At 50.7% G+C, this 23,099-nt stretch overlaps 1 protein-coding gene across 1 annotated transcript in view; it reads left to right on the top strand.

Moving 5' to 3' along the window:
• Positions 1-23,099, top strand: part of LOC116794787 (syntaxin-binding protein 4-like) — a 38,835-nt gene that overhangs the window by 9,846 nt on the left and 5,890 nt on the right. Inside the window, 12 exon segments of the mRNA XM_032703847.1 lie at positions 7,808-7,893; positions 8,634-8,754; positions 11,395-11,536; positions 11,727-11,833; positions 12,609-12,762; positions 14,289-14,361; positions 17,332-17,429; positions 19,148-19,244; positions 21,218-21,345; positions 21,826-21,918; positions 22,450-22,515; positions 22,612-22,800. Of these exon segments, the coding sequence (XP_032559738.1) occupies positions 7,808-7,893; positions 8,634-8,754; positions 11,395-11,536; positions 11,727-11,833; positions 12,609-12,762; positions 14,289-14,361; positions 17,332-17,429; positions 19,148-19,244; positions 21,218-21,345; positions 21,826-21,918; positions 22,450-22,515; positions 22,612-22,800 (1,354 nt within the window).

The following is a 23,099-nucleotide window of genomic DNA, read 5'->3' as shown; positions in this document are numbered from 1 at the left end:
TCCTTCAGAGCTTTGGATAAAGATATATAGGGGCAGCAGGATCTTCCTTTTCCTTTCCAGTTGGACACATTAAGGTCTTCCTTGTCCAGAGGATTCCTCTCCCTGAAATTTCTCCCCTTGTCGCTCCCTGGAAAACCTTACTTTTTCTGGAGAGGCTTGGAGGATTCAAAAGGAGAAGGAAAGAGTTCAGTCTTGTCTTGACTGGATTTAAGCTGTGTGGGACAATGATGGTCCCAAGAGAGAGGGCAGGGCTATGGGAACCAACATATAGGATCAGCAGGGTCTTTCCTTGCATTGCCTGGAAGATCTGGCACAATGTGGTGGCACATCCTCTCCCTGGAATAGAAACACAGGTCTGGAAAGCTGAGGTGCACCAGGAGCCATGGAAACGAGGGTGGGTTTCAGCAGAGCATGGCCGTGGGCCCACAGGCTGCTGGACCAGGGCTTTGCACCATCTGTGGGTGGCTGGAGGTTACAGAGGCACCTGCTCAATGTACCCACATCCCATTAGGGTGGAGGTGATGGATTCATTCCTTATCCATCAGTTACTGTGGAGAGTTCCTGCCTTGACAGGAGAGTGAGAGTGCTGTAATGACAGAGGTGAGACTAATTCTGACACAGCAATACACTGGTGGAAGAATTATTTGCTATTAATGACGGGCTGCTTTTTACCCACCCTCTTCCACTGGAAATAACATCTCCAATTATTCTATTAAGTGCAAGTCCTTCAGCAGCTGCTGAGGAAGTGCTGGGTGAAGCAAGCAGGTCACTTTTGGCCTGAGTAAGGATGCTCAGGATGCAGTTCTGTACCACAGCACTTCCCCTGGGAAGTGACAGTGGGCGCCTCTGGGAGACAGGATCCCACCCCTCCCAGCAGGAGCATCCATCCCTCAGCAGCAGCACTTGCTCCAGCAAATACTTCATTTCTCAGCCAGAGGCCCCCGAGCAGGTTTTCTGCCTTCACCCTGCTCTGTTCCGAGCTGTCCGGGCATCTCGCTGTGGCTGCTAATACCCTAAACTGCAGCAGATGTTCTCGGAGCACACGCACGCGTGGCTTTGCCGCCGGCTCCGGCTCCCCCTGCAGCTGCCGCAGTCCCCAGTCGCCCTGCCCGGAGCCGGGGGAGGCCGGCAGGGCAAGGAAACTTTAAGCAATTTATTTGGCCTCCGTTTGCTGTTGGTTATCTGTTAAATCTGCAAAAGGTTAGCCAGAGGGAGAGGGGGAAAAGTAATCAGTTTATTTATTTTTTTTTAAAGATTTGCAGAGATTTCACTTACATAATCATCTCGCAAACTGTTTAATACACGAATACATATCTCCAGGATTAAGGGCTGTGGGAACAGGGGGAAGGATTTTTCTGCTCTCTGCTTTTTTTTTCCCCCCTTAGTTTTGTCTTTTATTGATGCCCTGTTATCTTTTAAGTCTATCCTTGAGCGTGGGTGAGCAGACAGCTGGGTTGAAATGGGCTCAGCTCTGGAGGTGATGCCCCCGGAGGTGCCACGTCATGAGTTGTGGGCAACCTTAAACCTTCCCACTGCCCAACAAAGCAGCTCACGAGACCTGAAAGCTGAGAAGGACACAGGGAGGACCATAAATCAGTGTATTTTCAGATCCTTCAGAAACCCAGAGAGCACAGAGGAGGGAACGTCATGGCTCTGGGTTTGGATGACGATCCAACCTGCCTGCCAATTTTCCCCATGACTCAGCTGAGTAGCATTTTGTTGTGGTTGCCCTCAGGTGAATTTGACTCATAAATGCTATTATTTGTCCCTGGAGTTAATTATAGGCCCAAATTACCTGTGCTTTTCATGGAACTCAGGCCTGGCATGTATCAGATGCATGTTTTCAGCCTGTCGCATCAGCCCTGCTGCACAGAGGGGCAGCAATGCCAGGGCTTAAAGCAGAACATTCAGATTTGGAGCTGGACATGCTGGGTTTGGGGGATGGTTAGCTCCAATTTTTGCCTGTGCTCACCTTCAGCTAATGAGGAAAATTTTATTGCATACACATAATTATTGTTTATTCATTCTCAGCCTGGGAGTTACAATAGGTCCCTGTTTCTCTGCACTGCACAGATATCATCCTGGTCTTTCAGGTTTATCACTGTGAGAAAGACAGTTTGAGCTGCACCTCCTTGTCCTTGCATGATAAAGTGCTAAATATGTCATGTCTCTGCAGTGTCATCTCTGGGAACAGGGGCTGGGGATTAACAGGGCTCCCACAAGGAGCAGCAAGGAAAGTGGCAACTTCTCTGCAAGTGCCTAAGCAACAGGCAGGAACAGAATCACAGAATCATTAAGGTTGGAAAAGACCTCTGAGCTCATCAAATCCAACCTTTGACTATCTCCCTCTTGTCAACCAGACCAGAGCACTGAGTGCCATATCCAGTCATTTCTTGACTCCACCACCTCCCTGGGAAGCCCATTCCAATGCTTGGCCACCCTTTCAGTCAAGAAATTCCTCCTGATGTCCAACCTGACCCTCCCCTGGCACAGCTTGAGGCCGTTCCCTCTCCTCCTGTCCCCCGTTCCCTGGGAGCAGAGCCCAAACCCCCCCAGCTCCCCCCTCCTGTCAGAGAGTTGCAGAGCCAGAAGGTCCCCCCTGAGCCTCCTTTGCTCCAGGCTGAGTTCCCCCAGCTCCCTCAGCTGCTCCTGCTGCTCCAACTCCTTCCCAGCTCCGTTCCCTCCTCTGGACACGCTCCAGCCCCTCAGTGTCTCTCTCGTTGTGAGGGGCCCAGAACTGGATACAAGACTTGAGGTGTGGCCTTTGGGTTGTTGGTCTGACCACTTGGTGCTAAACTGGCAGCGAGGGCTGGGACTGACTCCAGCAAGGCTGGGAGTGCCGGGGACATTGGCTGTGCTTTGGGAAAAACACACATCCTTTTACACAGCAGCTGAGATGCACCTGTGCATGTCACTGCTTCCATCCCACCCTGCCAGTGGTGGAAATGATGGAATGCTTTGGGTGGGAAGGGATCTTCAAGACCACTCCATTCCAACCCCCTGCCATGGGCAGGGACACCTTCCACTAGCCCAGGTTGCTCCAAGCCCCATCCAACCTGGCCTTGGACACTTCCAGGGATGGAGCAGCCACAGCTTCTCTGGGCAACCTGTGCCAGGCCCTCCCCACCCTCACAGGGAACAATTTCTTCCCAATATCCCATCTAATCCTGCCCTCTGGCAGTGGGAAGCCATTCCCCCTTGTCCTGTCCCTCCATCCCTTGTCCCCAGTCCCTCTCCAGCTCTCCTGGAGCCCCTTTAGGCCCTGCAAGGGGCTCTCAGGTCTCCCTGGAGCCTTCTCTTCTCCAGGTGAACCCCCCCAGCTCTCCCAGCCTAGTTCCAGAGCAGAGGGGCTCCAGCCCTTGGAACATTTCCATGGCCTCCTCTGGACTCTCTCCAACAGCTCCACGTCCTTGTGCTGTTGGTTCCCCCATATCCTGAGGCAGCTCTGCAGAGGGGTCTCACCTGAGGGGGCAGAGGGGCAGAATCCCCCCTCCCCTGCTGCCCACACTGTGGGATCAGCCCAGGGCACGGGGGGTTTCTGGGTCCCAGCACACACAGCCAGGGCATGTCCAGCCCCTCACCCACCAGCACCCCCAGATCCTTCTCCCAGGACTGCTCTCAATCCATTCTCTGCCCAGTCTCGATTTGTGCTTGGCATTGCCCTGACCCAAGTGCAGGATCTTGCTCTTGGCCTTGTGGATCTACATAAGGTTCACACAGTCCCACCTCTCCAGCCTGTCCAGGTCCCTCTGGATGCCCCATCCCTTCCCTGCAGTGTGTGACCTCACCACACAGCTCTGTCAGCTCCAAACTGGCTGAGGGTGCCCTTGATCCCACTGTTACTGTGATCTGCATGTGAGAAAATCTGCTTTTGTGACACTTTTGCAGTGCTTTGGGTTCATGGCTCCCACTCACCTGCAGGTTTGGTTTTTTTGAGGCAAACTATTAATTTCTGATGTCACAGGCTCCACTTTCTCTCCCAGCTGAGGTTTCCAGACGCTATGTGCTCATAACCTTTGATGTAGGATTCACCCTTTGTTCTCCCAAGAACAAAAGGGCAGGACAAAGAGGCATTATGAGATAAAACAACAATATCTTCTGAGGAAAGACTGACCCCCTGCTGCTTAATCTGTAGCAAAGTCACCCTCCAGCTGGCTGTGCTGGCAGACCCCCCAGCATCCTGAAGGCTGTGTGGGACAGAGCTCTGCTACAGGCATCCTCCAGACCTCTAATGTTTGCATCCTAATGAAAAAAAGCTGGAGAAGGCTTGTTAAAATGAACTTTCCACCTAATAGAACACCATGGTTGTTGTTTTTTAATAAAGCTGGGCATTTTAGTCCTGCAGGCACCTGACAATTCACAATGTTTTAGCAAGGGTCAAATTTTAAATATTAAAGACATCTTCTGAAGTGTCTTGGTGTCTGAAAACACAAAGCTGGCATTCCCTCAGTGTGCGTGTTCATCACTCGGCAATGTTTGGGCACCGTCTGCCTGTTTGCAAACTCCTCCAAACACAGCACTGAGCACAAAATTAATTCCCAGGAGATTGACACCAGAAAGTGTATTGCTTCCTGCTGGGATAAGTGTGTGCCTCGAGTTAGTCATGTGTTTATGTCCCTGCTGGAACTGAGACTTGCAGCAGTGACCAACAAAGCCAGGGCTGGGACGGTGGCGCGTGACGTAGCATTTAGTCACATCGTGCTGGGCTGGACCCGGGCTCAAGGGGCAGCCCTGGGCTCCCAGCTCATTGTTCAGGCTCCTGAGCAAACAATGCTAAATACTCCTTTGTGGAGGAACTGAACAGCACAGAATAAACAACAACAAAGGGTGCTCAGGCCGTGTGTGTCCTCGCTCAGAGCAGCGCTGGACACCTCGGATCCCTGACCGGGCTCGCAGGGCTGGAGCAACACAAGAGCTGCTGAACGAGTCGCATTTGCATTGACTAAGACTATTTTAGCCATTGTTTTAGGTTCATAACCTGTTCTGTGCTCTGATGGATTATTATCTGAGGAAAATGTAACAATAGGTGACCACAGAAATACCCAGCCCAAAACACAACTCAGCTGCTGAAGGCTTGGGAACCACTGGAAATAATACAGCAGGTGTTTGACCTGCCCCTGCACTGGGTCAGAGAGGGGTAAAGCCATGGCTGAGTGAGTGACCAGTGAAACTGGGGTGAATCACCTGTAGAAACACAGCAGTTTTGCTGGAAAGTGGAAAAATTCTGCTAAGGTAAGATCCACCCAAGGCTCAGCCCAGGGAATCACAGAACAGCAACCACTGTCCTACTGCTGTAGGAGCTGAGTTGTCCTTCCACTTTCCCAGTGCTTGTGGAATCATTCAGGTTGGAAAAGCTCTCTGAGATCTTCCAGACCAACCATTCTCCCAGCACTGCCAAGGCCACCACTAAACCACATCCCCAAGTGCCACATCCACACGTTTTTTGAACATTTCCAGGGATGGTGACTCCACCACTTCCTTGGGCTGTTCCAGTGCCTGACATCCTTGCAGTGAAGAATTTTTTCCTAATATTTTATACATATTTTGGTGTCCAACTTCATGAAACTTGACACCCCTCAAGCACAGTATGTACAGGTCACACAGGGCTGGCCCAACACATGGGTTGGGTCATGAAAACATCATCACATGTCTAACACTTTCTGGGGGGTAGATCCAATAAATAATTACAGTGCTTAGAGAAGGGCTTTGATCATCCTTATATCCTTCATACTGTTCTATCACAACAATGGCTGGAGACCACAGTGCCTCGAAGATGCTGTGGTGGCATCTTGACTGTTCCCAGGAAGTTTGTGCCCAAGAGGTGAAAACTAAAACAGCTTTGTGGGAGGTGGGGTTTCTGAACAAAGTAATTGTCTTTTTTTAAGGTCATGGGTTTAATTGATAAAGACAATAGTGTCAATGCAAATATTGGGATTCACCAAGGCATGTCACTGAGTATTGTGTGACACTTGGGTTTTAAATTAGCATTAGATGGAATGAATAAGGCATAAATTTGATGGCAATATTAGATAAGGCATGTACTGGTCTTTGAAGTTTGTTAATGAGCTGGTTGTTACTGGGAAGATGTAAATTACTGAGAGCATTTCCAGCAGGAATCCGAGGAGCTGATGATTCATTCATCATTTAATATTGTTGACTCTAATCTAGCCAATAATATATAACCTGTGTCCCGGTGAGGAACGCAGATGACACAGCGTCTGCGTGTGTGTGAGAGCTGTCTCCTTGCTCAGGGAACTTTGCTGTGGCTGCTTTCCTACAGGTTTATGTCTTGAGCTTGTCTGACTGTCAAGCCTGAGAGCGAGCCACTCATACCCAGGCTTTTCCTGGGGCTATAGCATCAGGAAGGCACCTTCCCATGGGGATTCCCTCATGCCTTCAAAGAGGACATCTAATGGTGCTGCTGTGGCCACAGAAACAACACTTTCAGGGTCTCTCCCACTGCCTGGCTGCTTATTTATTGGCATGTGTAAGAAATTAGTCATCCTTGAGGCTCTGCTCTCTGCCAAAGGTCGGATTGATCAGGTAGGGTGGGGTTATAAAGGTTGGGTTATGAAAGGAGGGGACCCCCCTGTTGCAGAGGGACAGATGTTCCTGGGAGCAAAGAACCAACGTGGCTGGGATGGATCAGGAGGCTGCTGAAGATCAACATGATGGTGTCATCCCTCTCCATGTCTCCTCATCCAAAAGGCAGCTCAAAGAAAGGTCTCAGAAATGAGGCAGGAGCTGGTAAACATGGATAATGGTGGTTCTCAGTGGGGTTTACAAACCCCAGATGTCACACGTGGCAAAGGGAAGGCCACAAAGCAATTCACCTGTGGTGTACAGGTTGTTACAGCTCATCAGGGGCTTGCATAGTTACATGGTGGTCAAACTCCACCAGGAACAGAGCACTAAGGGAGGTGCCTGAGCATGGAGCCAGCTCTCCAGGGGGTTTTCTGGATAAGATTGTGTGCAGGTCTTTGTTAAGGTGTTATGCTCCAAGAGCTTCATCGGAGATGTTCATAGAGGGCATCACCATGGATGGATTCAGAGAGTTGGCAGCTGCTTCTGCACGTGCTCCAGAAAGCCACATCCTATCTTCACTCCAGCAAGAGCTAGAAGGATCTGCCTTCTGTCCTGGAAGGAGGAGTAAAAACCAGAGAATAATCTTTATGTAACTGTTCTAGAAAGAGTCACAAACAAGCCAAGCCTTTTTGTTCTATGTTTGCACAGTTACAGCTCCTTCTGACAGTCTGTTTAATTTGTGTGGTGTGTGATTCCAAAATTTTGAGCCCGATAGTTGGGGGCGAAAATATTTCGCCTGATTCCTGGGAGGCTCCATGAGGTTGGGTGCAAGGCAGGGGTGCCAAGTGGGATGCAAGGCTGGGCTCCAATGTCCATCTGCCCTCTCTCAGGAATGACAGTCCTCAACACCAGAGCCTGTCCGTAGGATCACAGAATCATTCTGGTTGGAAAAGACCTTTAAGAATAAATCCCTTCCCAGCTCCTCTTGCCCAAGTTCACCCTGAACACATTCCAGGGCAGGGAAGGATCACACTGAAGCTCCAGCCCATTGCAGGAAAGCTGCTCTGCCATGAGATTGATTACAGACCTGAAGCCTTGCACAAGCTCCTGAAACCAGGGTGTTCCCCTTGTGCACAAGGCAGCCCTGTCTGCTCCCCACTGCTGGAGGGCACGGCCCTGCAGACTTGGTACTAAGTCACTGCCACCAGAGGCACCATTGCCAGGTAATCGGGTGGGGGATAATCTTGAGCAGCAGCTGACTTCACCATGTTGTTGTTTCCAGGAGGGAGTTCTCTGAGCTGCTGGAGAAGTTTGGCTCCCAGAGCAACACGGGCTCGGCGCGGAGCTCGCCGGTCCTGCACGGCGGCAGTGAGTAACTCAGGGTGTCCTTGGGGGGATCCAAAGAGAGTTTCCTTTGTCCCAGTGTAATTCTGAAGGAGTTGGGACTGGATTTGGGCAGGTGTTTGGGTGGAGGTTTGAAGGAAGCTCATCCTTATTCCAAGCCCAGGTGCAGAGCAGGGTGGCCAACACAGGGCAAGCATGAAGCGAGGCAACGAGCCACCTCCTCGGAGGGAACAAGGGATACTTGAGTTGGGATTGTGATCACTCCCCAGATCCCCAGACTCTGCTTAACTGATGTGTCGTGCAGGTGACTCCATCAGTACCCATCTCTGCAGGGGCAGCTTTAGCTTTTTGCTCTGGATTTCAAAGCATCTCAGCAATAATTCATTCAACCATCACTATTTTTTATTTGCAAATGGGAAATGTTTAATGAGGTGGAAAAGGGTTGATGTAAGCGAGGTGCCAGCACACAAATCCATGTGTGCATGGGGAAGGAAGCTGTCCCTCTGACTTGGCATCCCACCAGCCAGCTGCCAACCCTTCCCCTATGGCAGGGGTATGTAGGGCTGCCAGAGGGGTGACATTCTGGAACTGTGCCGAGGGGGCTGAATGTTTCCTCTCCCATAAGCCATATCCTGATGATTTCAACAAACATGTGATTTTCCTAAAAAAGACAGGAATACAGTGAGAGCTCTCAGAGGCAGAGCAGGGGAGGAGGGTGATGCTGGGTTTGTGTGCCCTGGACTGACTTGGACTTTGCTGTTCAGGTCGATACCTGGAAAGCACATCCTCGGGCTCCTCCTCGCGCTCCCAGAGCCCGCTGCTGCTGAGTCCTGCCAACTCCCACGGGCCCTGCCTCGGGAACGCGGCGCACGCCCCTCACGCACAGTACGTACCTGTCCCGGGGCTGGCCCCACACAGCCCGGCCCTGGTGGGCCATGGAGACACCACTGAGTGTCTGACACTGCCTTAGAGCCAGAAAGTAATTCCAGTGCTTGGGGAACAGCTTTGTTCCTCCTTATGTCCTCTCCACTGATTTATCACCAATGGCTGGGAGATCACAGCATCTTCTAGATGGCGTGGTGGCATCTTGGCTGTTCCTGGGAAGTTTGTGCTCAAGAGGTGAAAAGCTTCCCAGTTGAGGCAGTCAATATATCTGCACTATGGTTAACTATGCAACAGCTCCTCTTCATCCCCTCCAGATCCCAGGGAAAGGTGCTGGTTTACAGCCAGCTGAGAGGACCCTGCACATCACCTTTACAAAACATGCCATGAGCAGAGTGTTCCTGCAAGGCCAGTGGTGCTTTCAGGAGGTGTTTTGGGATCTTGTTTCCTATTGCCCTGCTTCTGGCATGCTGACCCCATGTACCAAGAACACAAGCACCTCTCCAGGCAAATATTCCCGACGCCGTTTGCTTTGGGGTCAACAGTGGTTGCCAAGAGTCACCACCTCCTTTGGTCTCTAGAGCATCTCCTGGAGCGTGTGTTTTCATGTGGTCATCTGCCCCTTTCACATTCCACAGCTCAGAGGTTTGGACAGGCAGAGCTTGTCTTTCTGCAGAGTCTCATCTCCGGGGCACTCAGGGTTGTCCTTCTCCAGAGGGACAGCTCACAGGGTGTTCATAGTCGTGGAATGGGGACCACTTGTGCCCAGGGCTTGCAGCTTCCCTCCCTCTGCCAGCGTAAACAAGCCAAGTTGCTGGTAAAGAGAATCAGCCCTCACTGCAGAACCAGTAAATCCTCTTGCTAAATACCAGCTTATTAGGGATTTGTAGAGGACAAATATTTGGCACCAGAGGTTTAAGCTGCTTGCATGGAGTGAGAGACCCACACAGAGGAGAGGCCAGATTATCTACTTGGCAGTTGGTTTGGACAAACCATCCTTCCTGTGCTGTGAACCCACCCCAGGCTGAAATACAGAAGTCCAGAATGGCTTGGACTGGAAGGCACCTTAAAGATCATCTCATTCCAACCACCCTGCAATGAGCAGGGAAATGGGCACATAGGCTAGAGAGGGCCTGCTTTGGTGGCCTCCTCACTCAGCACTGCCCTGCTGTGCCTTGTTCTGCTTGTCTCCATGCCAGTGCCAGGCCCCAGTGGTCTTCTGGAATCACAGACCACTGATTGCAGCTGAGTGTTGGTGGTCAGCTGAGAGGTGTAATTTGGTCCATGGGTCTTTTCATGCACGTGGCTGCCCAGTGCTGTCACCTGAGGCCCTGCCACCCCATTGAGCAGCAGGACTCAGATACAGTTCAGAGTCACCACAGAGGGTGTCTGATATTTTGATGTGAGTGGAGGTTTTAAGGCTGTTATTTCATGACATCATTTTCGTAAAATCATTTACCTTAAAGCACTTTTTCATAAGAACAAGGCACATGCACCCCTTTCAGTGCAGTGTCTGACCTCCAGGAGTGGCATCACTGGGGAGCATGGGGTGGTGACACGCTGGTGTCACTGTGGGGCACAGGATGCACAGCTGTCATTGTGTCTTAAGTTATGAGACAACATCAGCAGGACCAGAAAGTTCAGATTGTTTGGGGATTGGCTGCTATGGAAATAAATGGAAAAGGTGAAAAACCAGCTGCACCCATCTCATTTGGAGAAAACTGTTTGCTGACTCTTAGACCCCACCAAATCCTTCCCCAAACCTCCCTGCTGCAGTGGTGCCCACCAGCCCATCAGAGGTCAGTGAAATCTCTGCTCCCCCAAACCCTGACCTGCTGTGGCAGTGTCTTGGTGGCCTGTTGGATCCTGTCTGGTCACTCTTGGAGGGAAAGGTCCCACCTGGTTGCTGCTCCATTTCCATCCTTCACTGGGAGAGCCATCTCTCCCCCTGTCACAGCAGCACTCACAGTGTAGTGGGTGTTGCTGCAAAGGATGACCATTTCTTAGGGAATCTTCCAAGATTTTGAGTTCCAAACCTCAGTTTAGACACACTCAGCTGTGTATCCCAAGCTTCCCTTGGATGTTTCCTAAGAGCTGCTTAATACTTGACCGATCTGTAAATTGCTGTCTGGTGATTTAGCTGGATTCAAGCAATAACCATGTTGATCCTTTGTGTGCTTTTAGCTATAAAAACCAGGAATGCCAAATCTATTCTAGTTAAACCTTTAGTTTCTTCTCTATTTTAACCCTGAGATGAGCTCAGTTGGTCAGAACATGGTGCTGATAACACCAAGGTCGTGGGTTTGATCCCTGTATGGGCCATTCATTTAAGAGTTGGACTTGATGATCCTTGTGGGTTCCTTCCAACTCAGAATATTCCGTGGTTCTGTGAGTATTCCCTGGTATTTGGGATTATGTGAGCCAGTCCCCTTCATAACGCTGAACAGTGTCTGCCAAGGAACAAGAGCCTCTTTCCAACTCATCTCCTCCCTCCAAGGCTGGGTGGAAGAAAGGATGCAGGGAAAAGGTTGGGAGAAGGTAGAAGGATCATGCACGGGAAGAAATCCAGGCAGAGTTTGTTCAGTGACATGGGAAAATAACCCGGCTCACCTCGAGTCACCTGCGAACGTCTCTCCCTTGCAGCTGCTCCATTGACTCAGGAATCCAGAGCATTTCCATAGCAAACTCCTCCGGCCTGGGGCTGACAATCAGTGGTGGATCTAACAGGCCTGATGGGCCCATGATTTATGTCCAAGAGCTTTTGCCAGATGGTGACTGTTACAAGGTAAGTCAGCGTGGAGACCCTTGGTGGCCTCTGGGGACTTCTCCTGGAGGCTGGAGCTGTTCTGAAACAGTTTTTCTAAGAGTAAATGGACAATGCACTGCACAGGCTAATGAGGATTTGTGTTGCAGGAGAAGGCTCTGGGCAGAGACATTTCCTTCCCAACGCTGTGTCTTTCTCTCTGTTTGTTTAGGATGGTCGGCTCCGACCTGGTGACCAACTAATCGCCATCAACAGAGATTCTTTGGTGGGCAGCACACACGAAGAGGCCAGAAAAATAATTGAAAAAGCCAAATTCAGGTAAGCATAGAACATATTTCCTGTTGTCATCATCAGGGTGCTGTTGAGTCTTAGGCAGAAACCCTTTATGTCACATTTGTCTTCAAGAGCATCATTAGTCTTAAATGATGCTTTGAGATGGTTCTGATAGGTGGTCACATAAGGAAATCTTGAAGGCATGGGTCATCCTGAAGTGTAATCCAGACCTTCCCAATGTTCTGGACCTCGTGAATATCTCCTATCACTGCCCAGCAGAGTTCTGCAACAGAACTGAAGTTCAAAGAACCATACAAAAGGAGGCTCAGGAGAGACCTTATTGATCTGTAAAGGAGGGTGGGACCAGGTGGGTGTCGATGTCTTCTCCCAAGTAACAGCTGATGGAACAAGACACAAAGGCCTGAAGTTGTGCCAGGGGAGGTTTAGACTGGATATGAGGAAAAATTTCTTCATGGAAAGGGTTGTAAAGCCCTGGCACGGGCTGCCCAGGGCAGTAGTGGAATCACCATCCCTGTCAGTGTTCAAAAAACATGTAAATGTGGCACATGGGGACATGGTTTAGTGGTGGCCTTGGCAGTGCTGGGTTAAGGGTTGGACTCAACGAGGTGTTTTCCAACCTTAATGATTCTATGATTCTATGAATCTATGGAACACAGCTGGTGCAGATCCAGCTGCACTGGTGGAGGCTGCTTGGGCTTAAGTGAGATCACCCTGGAGACAGAACCAGAGCATGGAAGTTCTGCAGCTTTGTACCTTTTGTTTTGTTAATAAGATGTCCTGTATTTGCTGTTTGTTTAAGACACGAGGGAAGCACAGAAGTGGCCTTTATTCCTGGAAGGGGACGGTTACATCCTGGACTGTCAGTGCACAACAACATCCCATCACCACCTCCGAAGGCTGTGGGAAATGGCCTGAGCTCCTGCAGGCTCAAGGTCCACGTGAGGTCCCCAGAGGTAGGTTGAAGTTCATCTCTCACAGCACAGATCCTGTGACCTTTCTTTGATCAGAAAACTCATCTTTAGGGACTCCCTGGCAATATTTTGGGACAGTGGAAAGTCTGTAATACTGATACACGTGGCCCTGTTTTACAGGCAGGTATTTTAAATCTGAAATCATTTCTTCTCTCTTGGATTTGAGACAGAGAAGGATCTGTGGAGGTAATGAGAGGAATTTCATCTCCAGGGCCTGCATTCAGACCTGTTCCAGGAGTCTCAGGTTTTCAAAAACAAAACCCTTCTGTGGATAGTAACCTGCATCTCATTCCACTCCAGTCATAGAGCTGGAAGGGATCTCTGGAGTCAGTTTGATCTAGGCTGGCTCCTACCCAAAGGCAGGAACAACCCTTTATTCTTCGAGCCCTCTGATAAGGATGGATCCAGAGCGTTCCTACGCAGCCCATTGCTGCTCCTGACTGCTCTAATGATAAGCCAGGCTCATTCCTCCTGGGAGGTTGAGCTCCATGTTGGGTTGGCAGAGACAAGTGCTCCAGCTGTGTGTGCTTGGACACACATTCCTCACAATTCTTTAGGTCTCTGTCTGGATTCTGTGCACTTGTTGCTCCTCTCCTGGGCTGGTACTGTGCTGGGTGTACCCTCTCCCTCAGAAGCTTCCTTTAGAAGTTCCTTTCCCTCAGGTCTGTTTGGCTGTGAGCAAAATAACAAAACCCCTTTAAAGAAAAATGTTTAAAGTTCTGAGACCAAACTCCTTAATCCCCTGTTTTCCAGCCATCCAGAATATTTTCTACCTGTGGACATAAGTGGCAACCACACATTTCCTTTGGAAAGTCCAATTTTATTTCATTTTATTGTAGCCTTGATAGATCTGAGACACAATTCTTACTCACAAGTACAGTCTGAATGCAAAAGCAGGCAAACAGTGAGGAAAGAGTGGGTTTTTTTGGCAAAATGAAGAGGCCAGATGGATGTTCCTTTCATACAAGATCATTCACAAAACATCTCTTTCCAGCCCTGTGGAGACACAGACTTGCACAAGTGTCATCTGCGTGTTTCTTTTGGGTGCACCAGGCTGGGAAGTGCTTATGAAAAGCAGCAGCAGGCCCTAGAGCTGTAGCTAAATGGTATGGTTGGATCCTTTACCCACACCTCACTGTGGTAGTTTTGTGTTTGGGGTAAATATTACACCTGCTGTGGTCAGACTACTCAGGACCTCACTGGTGGGTTGGACACAGAGCTTCAGGGAGAACCTCTGTGCAGAAACCACACGAGGCCAAATTCAGCATCAGCTCTCAATCACAGTTACATTAAGGGCGTGACCAGAAGTCTTGGGATGGCCCAGGAACATTCCTGTACCAGATGCTCCCAGAGAAACCCCCAGAGTCTCTTTTGGCCCATCTGCACATGTGGTGCCTTCATGGGCCAGCTGGGTGGCTCTCTCTTGAACACCTCAATCTTCTGCTCTTTATTAACACCAGCAGATTCTTCTTAGCGACTGTCTGTGCTATTTTGTCTTGTTTTTCTAGAATAGACGTGAAAATCCTTTTCCTGTGCCTTCTTTGTCACCGGACATTTGCCCACCAGAGCTTACGGTCTCAGGTAAGAGTCCTGCTCAACCACTCTCCTTGTGTGGGGGACAAAGAGCTGTGGCTCCTCAAGCTCAGGATGATGAAATTATAAAATCACAGAATCTCAGACTAGTTTGGGTTGGAAGGGAACTTAAAGCTCATCCAGTCCCACCCCCTGCCATGGGCAGGGACACCTTCCACTAGCCCAGGTTGCTCCAAGCCCCGTCCAACCTGGCCTTGGACACTTCCAGGGATCCAGGGGCAGCCACAGCTTCTCTGGGCAACCTGTGCCAGGGCCTCACCACCCTCACAGGGAAAAATTCCTTCCCAATATCCCATCTATCCCTGCCCTCTGGCAGTGGGAAGCCATTCCCCCTTGTCCTATCACTACATTTTTTTATCAGTGTTTATACTGCTGTAGTGGAATTTAATGGGGTGATAACGAGACTCAGCCTGCTCAGAGAGAGGGAAGGCAGCAGCTTGGCTTACTCAACGAGTAGTAGCTATGTCCATGTTTGCCCAAAGTAGCAAAACTCTTTACTAAGGCATTCAAGGACTGAGGTATTCACAGGACACAAATTCTTCTCCTCTCAGCCTTTGGTTCATTTGCGGTAGTGCCTTTGCCCATGTCAGACATTCAGCAGGTCCCATCACAGGCCACATTCCCTCTGACGGGAATGGGGGGTCCTCGGACACACAGTGTAACACCAGGCAGTCAGTGACAGTGGTGACATACACACCAACCCTGGCGCCGAACAGGCAGTAAGGATGCCCTCCGTCGGCCAAACTGGGAAATGGCTTCTAGATGTGACTAAATCAGACTCCTCTCTACACCCAAACTTCACTTTTTGCTTATTTTCCATGCTGTGTTTTTTCTCCCTGCTCTGGGTCTACTGAGCTCTTACCTTTTGTGGAGAGACCGACTCTTCACCCAACAGGGTGGCAGCAGTGGAGGTGAACTCGAATCACCCTGCAGCTTCCCAGATCCCTTAGGAATGGCAGGAAACCTCCATAACCTCTGTGACCCAGAGCCCAGGGAGACAATCTCCACCAAGACACCCCACATCTCTGTGACAGGAATGTTGTCCTGCCCCGAGGCAAAGACAGGCTTTCCCAATGAGGCTCCAGCAAGTGCTGCCCATCCTTCTTGCAGCCTCAAATCCTTCCCCACGTGCTGCCAGGGCAGTGCCTGTGCTTACAAATCCCTGTGCCTTGTTGTAATTCCCATCTGGAAGGCTGAGAGCAAGCACTGGAGGTGAATGGTGTTTAGTCCATACCTGGGATTGGTGGCGAGCAGCCGGTGCTGGGCTGGGTGTGTGCCAGCTCTGCTTCCAGGGGTGCCTGTGCCACCTCGGGCAACTCATGGCTCCAGCTCTGTCTTCCATGCTCCTCTGGAGAGGCCCTGGGACAGGGATTTGCTCTGTCCTCCTTGCTCTGAGGGTCCTGCAGGTGTCAGGTGGGCTCTCAGGTGGCCACCACGGAGAGCCAGCACTGCCAGGGGTGGGGACAGAGCAATCCAGCAATAGCAGTGACCTAATCACTGCCTGACTTAGCTGGGAGATTGATCCCACCAGGTTTTACTGTGAAATGCTGAGGAGGCTTCGTGTCAGTGTTGCCACCCATGAAAACAGACAACTGGTTTTGAAAGAGCAGCAGCCAGGCTTGGAGCCTGGGCCAGTGCCTGCCTGTCTCTGGGTGTCTGGTGGATGCCCTGGATATCTCCGTGTTCAGGGCTGACAGCAAAGCCACCCAGAGCTAATCCTGATTAGCCAAGCTGAGAAGGGTGATGGCTCCACCCTTGAACTTGGAGAGGGAAGTGTTGGTGGCCAGTCCAGCAAACCCAGTTGTTACCTCTTACTGCTCCCAGCTCTGGCAGAGTAGATGGATCTCTGGAACAGGAGGATTACATTTGTGCAGCACCTCTGCTGCTCCTTCCCCTTGCACTGGGCCCTGCCCTGATGGTCAGGAGGGTGTGGGGAGAAGTGCTCCAGAGATTCCCGAGGAGTGGAGTTACTCGGCAAAGAGGGGCTTCCCATGGTGTTAATCAGATCCCAGGCAGACAAAAGGAATTGCTTCCTGGGCAAATCTCGGGCCACTGGCATGAGAAGGAGTTTTATCACCTGGGTTGAGGGTTTGAGGGTGGGCAGGGGCAGGCACAGCAACCCTGCACCTTTCTGGACTCTGGCGGGTTGTCCCCAGCAGGCAATGCCTTCTGCAGTGCTTTCCCAGGGAATATCCTGGTTCCTTACAGACAAGGGCTAATCATAATGGAAAAGGTGAGGATCCCTCCAGGGGTGGAGGGGCAGGGCTTCGCTCTGGACCCTTTCAGCTGTGCAGCAGTGCTGGCAGTGCTGAGCCAGCTGGATCTTCCAGCTCACAACAGCTTTTCCCCAGCACAGCAGCTGCTCTTTCTGCCTCTTTCTCCCTTTGTGGCCACCTCACCATGCATGTGGCTCCTTCTACCCAAAAAACTCTGCCTGCCCAACAGAGGGGAAAAGGGCTAAAGGATTTTTGCAGTCTTGAAGAGGGAAAAAATCTTGCAGTGGTGTTTTTCCACATTGCTTTTAATCTGTCCATTCCCATGGGTGTCATGAATTGCTTCAGTTTTGCTTAATCAGTTAGAGCAGATGAGAACCAGGCAGATTTTGTTTAATTCTTTTTTTTTCACAGCTCACCACAACTGCAGGCCCCAAGACTCCACAAAACACTGTGACTGGAAGTTTCCAAAGTGCTATTTTTGCAGACCAAGGTCCTTGGATGAAACATCCCATTTTAAACCATGCAGAAGCCCAGTTTCAGAAGGGTTTGCCCCAATATCCTATCTTTCCAAGAGTGGCCTAGTTCAGCCTTTCAGAACCGGATTTAATAAATCCTGAACTTTGATTTTTGTCCTGCTGCACACACATAATATTTCATATAATCAGAGTTCTAAGTTTGCTTTGCAGAAACCTCTTTCTTCTACCAAATGCTCCCCCATTAAAATTTATTTTTGATTTTTCAGCACCTGCTTCAGCATCTAATCACAAAGCAGCTTCAGGCACCAAACCAAAAGTAGCACTGGATCCCCATATCCGGCTCAAGGATGGGAAACTGGAACTGGTAAGTAGAATGGGTCCCTCTTCCCAAAGCAAGGTGAGCTATGCAGGAAATAGCCCTTCCTCTCTGCAGCTGAGAGTGCTGGAGGTTGAGTCCAGCCTCTGAAGGTAAAAAGGGAGTACGAGTAGTGGAATATCCTGACTATGTCCAAAGGGGAATTTGGACACACCTTGTCTCCTCTTGGCTATTTCTCAGTGCTCTGGGGGGCTCCAGAAGTCTTCTGGCATTCACACCTCCCTTGGACTACAAATATTTGGTGCTGCTGTTGCTGCTGGGGTGACCACGGGCAGCCTGGTGGGCGCGAGGAGAGAGATAGGAGACATGTCACCGAGGATCCAGCTAGAACTGCTAATTCCTTCAGCATTTTATGGAAAACCTGCTTTATGGGCAGAGAGCAGAGCTACCCATTTGCACATCAAGACCTGGTGCAGGGCAGAGTGCCCTGGGGGCCCATGTCCCTGTCTGGTTTGGGGTGCATGTCCCCCTGGGTTCTGCTGGCGTTTGAGGGGGACAGCAGGAGCAGGGTCCCTCATGCAGGTCCCTTGTGCAGGTCCCTCGTGCAGGTCCCTTGTGCAGGGCCAGGGGACACCGCGGTGGCCCCGATGTGACGAACATCTGCTGCCACCTGACGGCGGCCGAGAGCTCGCCCTCGGCTGCTCCCACCTCCCGGGACGGCAGAACTCCTCTAAGCCTGCCTAATTCTCCTAGAGCGGGACTTAGGCCCGCATTTTGCAGCGACCTCTGCCCGTCATGAGTACAAAGCAGCTCCTCTGGGTAGGAGCAGTGGGACGCCGGGTTTCCCCTTTTGAAAGCCCGTGTTACACACGGGCACTGCAGCGGTGACAGGGCCGGGGTGTGACACCGACAGGCACAGCCTGAGGTGGTTTTGGGGTGGTCAAGCCACCCAGCACCCCAAAGTGTGGTAGGCGGTCTGGGAGCCTGCAGCACTGCCTTGCACAGGGGGCAGAGGAGCAGGGGTGAGAGACCAGACGGGTCCCAGGGACCCGCTTGTGATGGAAACCTGAGCAAGGATTCATCGCTCACCCCTTCCCAGGGGCCCCACGAGCTGGGAGCAGGAGCTGTGTGTGCAGCCTGGGACAGGCCAGGGTTTCATTCGGGCTCTTTCCCAGTCTGCCAAGCTCCACTTCGTCCTTTAAAAGCTTTTAGTCGCTGCCGCCTGCAGTGAAGTGGGGCTTGCACAGGTTTATCTGCTCTCTGTGGTGCCCTGGGGTTCAACTGATAAGTATCAGTAGAAGTCAGGGCATCAGGAGTAATGAGAGAGCAAAAGATGAAGCGGAAAAGCAAAATGTTTGAATGTCTCCTCTCACCATGGGAAATATTCTGAGAACAGCTTTTATCTTCCTGGTCCTAAACACAATTCCCAGGCAGTAAGAGAGAGGAGAGGCCAGATGAGCCTTGCTAAACTCCACTGGCTATGAATAAAAGCCCTGACAGCTCATCAGAGCTGCAAATCTGAGTGCAGTCTGTAGAAAATGTTCTTGGAAGGACGTGAACATGTCCCTGTCTTCAGGAACAGACATTTCTGTACACATGTAGGAAAGGAGAGACTGGAAACCCAACCAAAGCCTGCTTCTTTGGGAGATGCTTCCTGGAGAACCACTTCCAGGAGAAACCCGGCACCAAGTGTCTTCCCAGTGCTTACTCCAAAGAGTTGCTTTTCCAGTATTTTTCTTTTTAAAGGCTCTTTGTTTCTGCTCAAGGTTCTGCGGTATCTTGGCCTGGATGTGACTGAGGAGAAGAAGAGGCAGTTGCGGCAGAGCCTGACCACGGACTCGCAGGGGACGGTGGCCTACGGAGGTGAGCGGGACCTGGGCTGGGCTTGGGGAGCTTTGCTGGCAGATAAGAAAGGAGAGAGGCGGCAGGTGAGACCCTGCCTGGGCACTGATGGAGCCTCAAAACAGTTAAGAAAAGTCACAAACACAAGAAAAGGCATTTGGTAGAATCACAGAATGGTTTGGGTTGGAAGAGACCTCAAAGCTCATCTCATTCCACCCCCTGCCATGGGCAGGGACACCTTCCACCAGCCAGGTTGCTCCAAGCCCCGTCCACCCTGGCCTTGGACACTTCCAGGGATGGGGCATCCACAGCTTCTCTGAGCAACCTGTGCCAGGGCCTCACCACCCCCACAGGGAAGAATTTCTTCTTAACATCTAGTCTAAACTTACTCTCTGTCAGTTTAAAGCCATTTCCCTTGTCCTATCAGATGTAAAATCAGACTAAAATAAAAGTTGCTCCAAGGGCTCACTTAAAATCCCAGCTTTCCGAGCAGGAGCTGACCAGAGGACACACAGAAAATAAAAGCCAGCTCTGCTTGTCTGACCCACAAAGTCTGCTCCCCAGAAGGTTCTTAGTAAAAATCCAAAGCCATCAGCATTGTCCCCACCAGACAGAACAGACACAAGGCAACTTGGAGCAATGTTTTTGTGCAGAGCGAGGGCTGGGACACAGAACCACGTGAGGCCTGTGCAAACCTCGTGAGGTTCAACAAGGCCAAGTGCAAGGTCCTGCACCTGGGTCAGGGCAATCCAGAGCATGGATCCAGGCTGGGCAGAGAATGGATTGAGAGCAGTCCTGGGAGAAGGATCTAGAGGTGCTGGTGGGTGAGGGGCTGGACATGCCCTGGCTGTGTGTGCTGGGACCCAGAAACCCCCCGTGCCCTGGGCTGATCTCACAGCGTGGGCAGCAGGGATGGGGGGATTCTGCCCCTCTGTCCCCTCAGGTGAGACCTCACCTGCAGAGCTGCCTCAGGATATGGGGGAACCAACAGCACAAGGATGTGGAGCTGTTGGAGAGAGTCCAGAGGAGGCCACGGAGATGCTCCCAGGGCTGGAGCCCCTCTGCTCTGGAGCCAGGCTGGGAGAGCTGGAGGTGTTCACCTGGAGAAGGAATAAGCTCCAGGGAGACCTGAGGGCCCCTTGCAGGGCCTAAAGGGGCTCCAGGAGAGCTGGAGAGGGACTGGGGACAAGGGCCTGGAGGGACAGGCCAAGGGGGAATGGCTTCCCACTGCCAGAGGGCAGGGTTAGGTGGGATACTGGGGAGAAATTCTTCCCTGTGAGGGTGGGGAGGCCCTGGCACAGGTTGCCCAGAGAAGCTGTGGCTGCCCCATCCCTGGAAGTGTCCAAGGCCAGGTTGGACAGGGCTTGGAGCAACCTGGGCTGGTGGAAGGTGTCCCTGCCCATGGCAGGGGGTGGAATGGGATGATCTTTAAGGTCCCTTCCAGCCCAAGCCATTCCATGATTCTGTGATTCTGTGACTGGAGGCTCTGGGATCCAGGTGCCACCTCCCTGATGGCTCCCATCTGTCCCACACAGCCCCTCTTGTTGTGCTTTCTTTCACGTCTGAAAGCAAAATGAATCTGAATTTTCAGACTTGTCAATTTAACACCTTTTCCAAGTGCTGAACTCACTGAGTTGACTTTTTGTTTAAATCAGCAACATGAGAACTGGTAGCAGGAGGCAGGTGCAGGTCAGGGAAATGTAGGTTTGGCTTAAAGTTTTAAAACTCCCAGAACCACAGTCATGAAAATTCCCCTCTGAAAATATCTGGGGGTTTGGGGTTTTAAAAGTAGGTTTTTTCAATTGGATAAGAAACAAGATTGCCAACAACTCATTTAAGCTTGATGGGATTGCTGAGGAGTATTAGAGAGGACTGTTTGGCATCTCCAAACCCTCTCTGATTGGCATGAGTGGTGCCCCAAAATCAGCAGCATTTTCTCCTAAAACAAAACACTTTTCTCTTTTAGCCTGGTAAAAACTGCTTGTTTCTCACAGATGTTCTCCAAGCACTCAGGGATCTGATGCAGGAGGAGCTGGATGAGGCTGGCCTGGATTCCAACTCCATGCTCTTCACACAGCACGAAGTGGCCAATTTGCTGGATACATCAGCTTTTCACTCCCCGGTCAGTCAGTCCAAAGCTCTTCTACGTGGAGTGTTCTTTGTGAAATCCATGGAATTCTGAGATGGGAAAAGCTAATTTGCCATTTTCTGATTGTCCTAGAGTTATAAAGAGAGGGTAGAACTATGCATTAATCATTTTGATTATAGGAAATTCTATAAAAGATCTCAAACTACTCATTTTTAATAAGGAAATAATAACATCTATGGGATAATATGAGGAAGCAGCCTGGCAGTGATGCAGAAGGAAAAATAGCCATAATTAATCAATATTAGCTAATTTCATTTGGTTTCCAAAATGAAAATTCACTGTAAGACAGCTACTGAACAATGACAGGGATCAGAGAGTGAAATCCTGTGGGGTGAAAAAAAACCTCGGTGTTGAATTATTTAATATGCACTTTTATCTTTTGCATAAAAATGCTGACTCCTTCTTTAAGTGGTTTGGATTGGATGTGTGATGAGTCTGTCCCTCTCCTTGCAGACCTTTGACTCTCTCAACTGCAATGGCAACGAGGACCTGGAGCAGCTGCAGCTGGAGATGACGGATCTGCGGCACGAAGTCCGACGGCTAAAGGTGGAGCAGAGTTCCTGGCTGGGGCCTTCTGTTGAGGTTGTCCACGGGGGTAATGGTGTGGCCTGTTCCTCTTGAGGAGTCACCAGTTTGCATTCTGTGCATTCCTTGTCACAAAGGAGCCTCTCACCCTCCGCTCTCCTTAATTGCCTCTTTCTCACTCTCAACTTCAAACAAAAACTTATTTGTACTCAAAGTCTGCAGTCCCTTCTTAGAAGAGTTAATATTTTTAAAAATACCAAAGAGTGCCTCATGAGTCATTCAAGTCCATGATAAACAGAAGGAACCACCTGGGCTTCCACCCTCTCTTGGCTGCAGATCCCCAGTGAGGCTGCCGGCACCATGGTTGTGTCCAAGGGGGTTTCTGCAGACCTGCAGCTCACAGCCCAAAAAAGCTTTCCCTGTGGGGGGAGAGTGCACAGAACTCCCTCTGTAAAATATTATTCTGGTGGGTAGGGGCTACAAGACCAGGGCATTTTCTAGAGAACATCCTGTCACTTGTTGCTCCTAACCCAGTGAAAATATTTGCTGTAGTCTCTCCTGAAAGAGGTGGAGAACAGCAAGAAGTCAATGGAAGATGAGCTTCAGAGGCTGAACCAGGTTAGTGAAGGGGTTTCTGGAGCCCTTAGGATGAGTTTGGTGGCTGTCAGCTGAGGTGGATGTGGTGAGTTCACCAGAACTTCTCACTGCTTCCAGAAAGCTCTGGGGTTCCTCTCCGAGAACCGGACGCTGCACAACAAGCTGCAGATGGCCGAGGTGGTGCAGAGACAGGCTCACAGCGCCGAGCAGGACTACGAGGAAGTGATCCACTTGCTGGAAGCTGAAATTGCAGAACTGAAGATGCAGCTGGCTGGGAAGAAAGCAAAACACGTCTCTGAAATAGAGGTAATGCAACCCCCCAGCCTGAGAAAGCCCCGCAACCTTACAGACCCTTCTGTGGGTTCAGAGAATCATGGAATAGTTTGGGCTGGAAGGGGCCTTGAAGCTCATGTCATTCCACCCTGCCGTGGGCAGGGACACCTTCCACAAGACCAGGTTGCTCAGACCCCCATCCGACCTCGCCTTGAACACTTCCAGTGACGGGGCAGCCACAACTAAGGTTCCCCTCCTTCTTTTTGTACAGGAGAAAATGAAATAGCACATAGATCATTTGTTGTGTGTGACCCCAGGGCCAACGTGCTCTC

This window comes from Chiroxiphia lanceolata, chromosome 16 (genome assembly GCF_009829145.1).
Source record: "Chiroxiphia lanceolata isolate bChiLan1 chromosome 16, bChiLan1.pri, whole genome shotgun sequence".
Taxonomy (NCBI): Eukaryota; Metazoa; Chordata; class Aves; order Passeriformes; family Pipridae; genus Chiroxiphia; species Chiroxiphia lanceolata.
This window is presented reverse-complemented; position numbering and strand designations above follow the sequence as displayed.